Below are 6,000 nucleotides of genomic sequence, written 5' to 3'. Positions count from 1 at the left end.
TTGTAAAATATGTGACATTTAATTTTGATTAAAACCATTACACAGACTTTTGAACATCCTGACAGGTTTAACAAAAAAACATACTATACCATAGGCCTATACCATAGTTTCATTTAGTGCCACTAGAGGAGCTCAAATTAAACATAGAAGAGTTGATCTCTTGAAAGGAAAATCTTTGCTGCAGGAATTTGCGAAATGCAGTATTCAAAATTTCAGTGTAATATTGTGCAGTATTATTGTTTCTGCTTCATGTCCGACCCATGTGAACCAGAATCTTGTTTATCTTTTGGAGCTGACTGATTATTTCATTTTCAAATTTTCCAGCGTGAACACCTTGATAGGAAGTCAATGTTTTTTCAAAATAATGATGCCAGATTCCACCACTGGTAGCTCCAAACCCAAATACATTCACCTGGAAGGGAAAGTTATACATGGATTAATACTTTTTTTTTGGTAAAAACAACAACAAAAAATATTGTTCAAGAAAGAAAAAAGAAATCTGAGAAAATGTTTGTCCCACCAGTGATATTACATTTAGTTTATTTATTTTTTGTATTTGAAATGAACAGTAATATGCAAGCCCATTTCAACATCCGAGTAGAATAATTAATTTTGTTTTATTTTATACCTTTAATACCTTTAATTACATATCACAACTTTAATTCCCACAGTTATTTGTTATCACTAGGGCTAAACAACAAATCAAACTTTAATCATGATCAAGATGTCTGCTTCTCTCTATGTATAAAGCATGATCGTCTACGATATTTGCCTGCTGGATATTTATCCTGAAAACGCTTCATTTTCATTTGACATCACTCTCATGCAGTATATGTTTCATTAATACTTAAAGCCGGAGGACGCTCTAGCACAGAAAATTCAAAACAGACTCATAGACGTAATAACTTGTGCCAGGAAAACCCTAACATGGACAAAGACATCAAGCTATCACTGAAGCTAAGCTGAATGAAAAGCAGAAACGTTTTAACTGTTAAACTATTTTAATCTTAGCTAATTAAAAGTAACAGATAAGACAATAATAAGAGCGGTCAATTAGACAAAAATCAGAAAAAAACAACAACTGGTATAACATTTGATATTTCTGTCCCCCTCACTTCCAGTTCATTCAAAAAAATATGAACTGGATATTAAAATAATCTCTTGATTGATTGATTGATTTGTAAAAGTGCAGTGATTCTGAAGATAATTCTAAAATGACAGTAATCGAGATAAATAATATTTACACAAGAAATGTACTTGATTTACAGTTATTATATATGATATTATAAACTCTATTGTGATGCATAAAAAATAAATAAAAAAAACTAACACTCCCTGAATAATGGCAATGCCATGCCACACACAGTTTGAGACACAGAATGTGAGTTTTACCTCATCACAGATGTGAAGAGCGAATATCAGAGTTAAGAAACCAGTGGATGGATATCTGCCATGGCCTTCTGCCCAGTTATCAAAGACATATCTTATGAATGCTGGGTGAAGAACCATCACCTAAAAACAAGAAATAAAACAGGACATTTATGAAACATGCACTTATAATGTCATATAATATCATTTTTTGAGTCTGCAATAGCAATATTTCAATCAGGTCATATCAGTAAACCATACAAATCAACATTTGTCATTTGGTTGACTGGTTGATTTCATGAGAAAGCCTGTGTTGTTCACCTTGTCCTTGTTTGCTTTGATTGTAGATGGGACCTTGGAATATGTTCTGTAACAGAATATGTAAGATGTCAAGCTGTATAAACGTGGAATGTTTCATAAACATTTCAGAAGTCAAAAAGGTTTTTACTGTGGTGCATAAAGGTGCATATTTTATTTTTTCATATTTAACCTGGATGATTAATCATCACTGAATCATCAATGAACTGACTTGAGCTGAAAAATGACTGTTATTGTCTTCTTGCATTATTGACAATCTATTTTCCTGTTTAACACTGTAAAGCTGCTTTGACACAACCAGTATTTTATAAAGCGCTCTACAAATAAAGGTGACTTGAGTTGATTAAACAGCAGCACTCTCTATTTAAAGGGTTAGTTCGCCCAAAAATGAAAATTATGTCATTAATAACTCACCCTTATGCTGTTCAAAACATGTAAGACCTCCTTTTATCTTCTGAACACAATTTAAGATATTTTAGATTTAGTCCGAGAGCTCTCAGTCCCTCCATTGAAGCTGTGTGTACGGTCTACTGTCCATGTCCAGAAAGGTAAGAAAAACATCATCAAAGTAGTCCATGTGACATCAGAGGGTCCGTTGGAATTTTTTGAAACATCGAAAATACATTTTGGTCCAAAAATAGCAAAAACGACGACTTTATTCAGCATTGTCTTCTCTTCCGTGTCTGTGTGAGAGAGAGTTCAAATCAAAGCAGTCTGGATTTCCGGTTCACGAACGAATCATTCAGTTCACCAAATCGAGCTGAATCGTTTTAAACGGTTCGCATCTCTAATACGCATTAATCCACAAATGACTTAAGCTGTTAACTTTTTTAATGAACCGGAAATCCAGCTGCTTTGATTTGAACTCTCTCTCACACAGACACGGAAGAGAAGACAATGCTGAATAAAGTCGTCGTTTTTGCTATTTTTGGACCAAAATGTATTTTCGATGCTTCAAAAAATTCCAACGGACCCTCTGATGTCACATGGACTACTTTGATGATGTTTTTCTTACCTTTCTGGAGAATGGACAGTATACCCTACACACAGCGTTAATGGAGGGACTGAGAGCTCTCGGACTAAATCTAAAATATCTTAAACTGTGTTCTGAAGATAAAAGGAGGCCTTACATGTTTGGAACAGCATAAGAGTGAGTTATTAATGACATAATTTTCATTTTTGGGCGAACTAACCCTTTAACTGAGAGGAGCAGAAATTGAAATGTCTTATGTCAAACAACACAAGTTAAATTGAAATTGTCAAACAAATCCCAAATTAAATATATAGCGTTTCCTTGGTTACCATTGTAAACAATGCAGCACTGCGCTTATAAACACTACTTCACTATGCATTATACAGAGGCAAGATGAAAATGTCTGTTTAATTCTTACTGAATGATGGTTTTACTGGAGAAGGCACTAATGAGCCACTCAATGTCCAGAATCTTAAAAGGAAAAAGCACCAGATGGGTGGAGTTGTCCAAGTCCACAGCGCTTTCAGGATACATAATTCGGTGAGTCGTCTTTAATCCCACATCCTTCTCATAACCTTTTGTCGGGCCTTTATTTATCCTGGGAGAAATACACAAAGGTGATTGAGATGTGCACGATTTTCTGATGATTTTTTATTTATTTTTATGTGTACATCATATTTCAACACATCTGAAATCACCTGGTCTAATGTGATCTCATGACTCAAGGCATTATTAATGCCTCAGTCGATAAATGCACAACATAGCCATTCCATCGATACCGATGCTTCATTAATCTCTAAACTCTCATTAAATTGAAACATGAAAGACAACCTTAAAAGCCAAATCAGTAATATTATAATTTTTTTTACCTTATGACAAAGTCATGGAAATCTATGCGGGGCCCATAATTGGATCCCAGAAGGTTCCCTGAGTTTCCCACCACAGCACAGGTCCTGCAGCGGTCTGGACCGGCGTCTGAGTAGTGATGTTTGTCGGGGAAGAGGGAAAACAGCTGATCCACCACCTTTGTGTAACTGCTGGTATTTGGTACGGTTTGTAGACCCTGTATGATATTATTAAATAAGTTAGCATCAAAAATAGGCATCCACTCGTGTAAAAAAATGTTATGGTAGTTTACTATTTCAAGAGGTTTACAGTGAAATGTTTATTGTGACTGAATTATAGAGCAGGAATAGATATTACAAGGTCTTTATTTCCAAAACGATGAGGATTTAAGTGAAAAGTCAAATTAAACATGCTTGTTTTCTCTAGCAGTGTTAAACATCTGCTTTAAAATTAAGATCATTTATATGGATAATTTCATTTCTATGGCAGTTGCGCTCCTGAAGGATCTTGTCATGTAGGCTAACACTTAACACTAGAGTAATGATGCTGAAAATTCAGCTTAGCATGACAGGAATACATTTTTTAAAATATATTACAACAGAAAACATTGTAATGATATTCCACAATGGTAACATTTTTACTGTATTTTGGACCAGTGTAGCCTTGGTCAGCAAAACAGACTTTTTTTCAAAAACAAATCTTACCAACCTCAAAGCCACAAAACCAAGTAAAGTCAGTAAATGCTGTATATTTATTTTTCAGCAGTCTCTCTTACCTTCCACCACCTGGAGACGTCTGCATGCAATACACTGTTGGTGCTGTTAAGCAGAAGTGGTACGTTGGGGTTGTATCGCTCTCTAAACCAGTCACTTTTTTTTCTGTCCGAAACGCAGATGTGGCAAGCACAAGGAGATCTCTCAGATAAAATCAACAAAGAGTTTTGAAAGTACAGAAGTAACAAGATGATGGAGCTCACGAGTGTGGTCACGTAGCGGTGACGTTTCAGTAGTAAAACCACCATCTTTAAATCAATAAAGTTTAAGGTTTTTTCACTTCAACAATATAATAGACCTATAGAGGGAAAGAGAGTGGTTTTATGTTGAGATGCTGAAGAGACATGATATGGTAAAAGGTCCTATATTAACATTTTGTGAATATTCACAATAGAGCATCTCATTGCTTGAAGGGATAGTGCATCCATGTAAACGGAATAAAATGTAAATAAATAAATAAACAATAATATGAATGTGTCATTAAAAAAAAAACTGATTAATAATACAGATTTTTATGAAAAAAAAAAAAAAAAAAAACTCAGCATCTTTAGAAATTGACTTACCTGCTATGGAAGGATCCTTGAAGGTGAAAGTTTGGTTTATTAGATCTGGAGTAATTTAGCCTGTAATTTATCCGCAGTTTAGCAGTGAGGAGGAGTTTATATGTGACTCCCTCCTTCTAACGTCAGTTTATTCACCTGCTGCCTGTTTCATGGGGTTTAATTAAAATATGCATTTCTATATCAACAGTTATGTAACTGAATTAGGTGGTCCTGACATTTTATTATACCCGTAATTGTCCGACCAGGGTTTACTGCGCATGGACACATCAATGTTTGTATTTTACTATCTACTGTTTTAACGGGAGGAAGCAAAATCTGAAAGGTTAGCACAGTGGTTCTTAAACCTGTCCTGGAGTACCCCCAGTCCTGAGCATTTTGTATGTCTCCCGCATCTAATACACCTGATTCAGCTCACCAGCTCATTGGTGGAGACATACAAAATGTGCAGTGCTGGGGGTACTAACGGAGAGGTTTGAGAACACCGGGTCGCACAGAAACATTTGTATTTTATTTTAATGTAAATAGCTAAAAAAAAAAAAAAAAACATGTTTCTATTTCAACACGAAATAGAGCCTTTCAGCACAATTGCATCGCAAAAAGGTTTATTACCCGAAGCTTCTCAAAACAGTTTACTCTGCGGCGATACAGTGGTCATAAAAATTACAGCCGCTGGTCTCACATCTGGTTCTACAACTGATCTTTGTTTTATTACATTTTATATAAATAATGTTTATTGTCAAAGTCAGTCATTTGTGTCGGTGTACTGGCTCTAAAATAAATAAAACAAATTCATAAATCAAATCTATCATCTGTTTATTTGAACTCTGCCACTTGGCCAAATTATGTTTCGATTAAAAAAAATAATAGCTAATAATAATTATATATATATATATATATATATATATATATATATAGCCTATATATAATTTTTTTTTTTTAATCGAAACATAATTTGGCCAAGTATATACAACACATACATACAACACATACACATTGAAATGTAAGATAATGTAAAGGAAACTGGACTGAGATTCGCTTCGTTTGAACCAGGGGCCGTTCAAGCTCAAACCGGTGCGTACGGTTTTGTTAGTTTTCCGGTTGAACTAGCCTAAATGTTTCCTGAAAACGGCGTGCAACGGGTTTTGAGATACGTTTCCTC

The 6,000-nt window shown here is 34.8% G+C and overlaps 1 protein-coding gene across 1 annotated transcript; it reads right to left on the bottom strand.

Moving 5' to 3' along the window:
- On the bottom strand, nt 1-4,774 carry LOC127935481 (CMP-N-acetylneuraminate-beta-galactosamide-alpha-2,3-sialyltransferase 1-like). Its single transcript, XM_052533391.1, has 6 exons — nt 4,281-4,774; nt 3,529-3,722; nt 3,078-3,257; nt 1,690-1,735; nt 1,393-1,512; nt 1-412 (listed from the first exon to the last, which is right to left on the bottom strand). Exons 1-6 carry the CDS (start codon nt 4,524-4,526, stop codon nt 248-250), a joined length of 951 nt encoding a protein of 316 aa, XP_052389351.1. The 5' UTR covers nt 4,527-4,774; the 3' UTR covers nt 1-247.
- Between the last annotated feature and the right edge of the window lie 1,226 nt (nt 4,775-6,000).

This window comes from Carassius gibelio, chromosome A19 (assembly GCF_023724105.1).
Source record: "Carassius gibelio isolate Cgi1373 ecotype wild population from Czech Republic chromosome A19, carGib1.2-hapl.c, whole genome shotgun sequence".
Classification (NCBI taxonomy): domain Eukaryota; kingdom Metazoa; phylum Chordata; class Actinopteri; order Cypriniformes; family Cyprinidae; genus Carassius; species Carassius gibelio.
This window is presented reverse-complemented; position numbering and strand designations above follow the sequence as displayed.

What these genes read in the sequence shown, in the direction of transcription:
- LOC127935481 (XM_052533391.1), bottom strand. Translation starts at nt 4,526, where the DNA reads ATGGTGGTTTTACTACTGAAACGTCACCGCTACGTGACCACACTCGTG. An exon ending in ACGTCTCCAGGTGGTGGAAG is followed by an intron (nt 3,723 to 4,280) that starts GTAAGAGAGACT and finishes AATATCATACAG; the next exon opens with GGTCTACAAACCGTACCAAA. An exon ending in TCCAGTAAAACCATCATTCA is followed by an intron (nt 1,736 to 3,077) that starts GTAAGAATTAAA and finishes ATTCTGTTACAG; the next exon opens with AACATATTCCAAGGTCCCAT.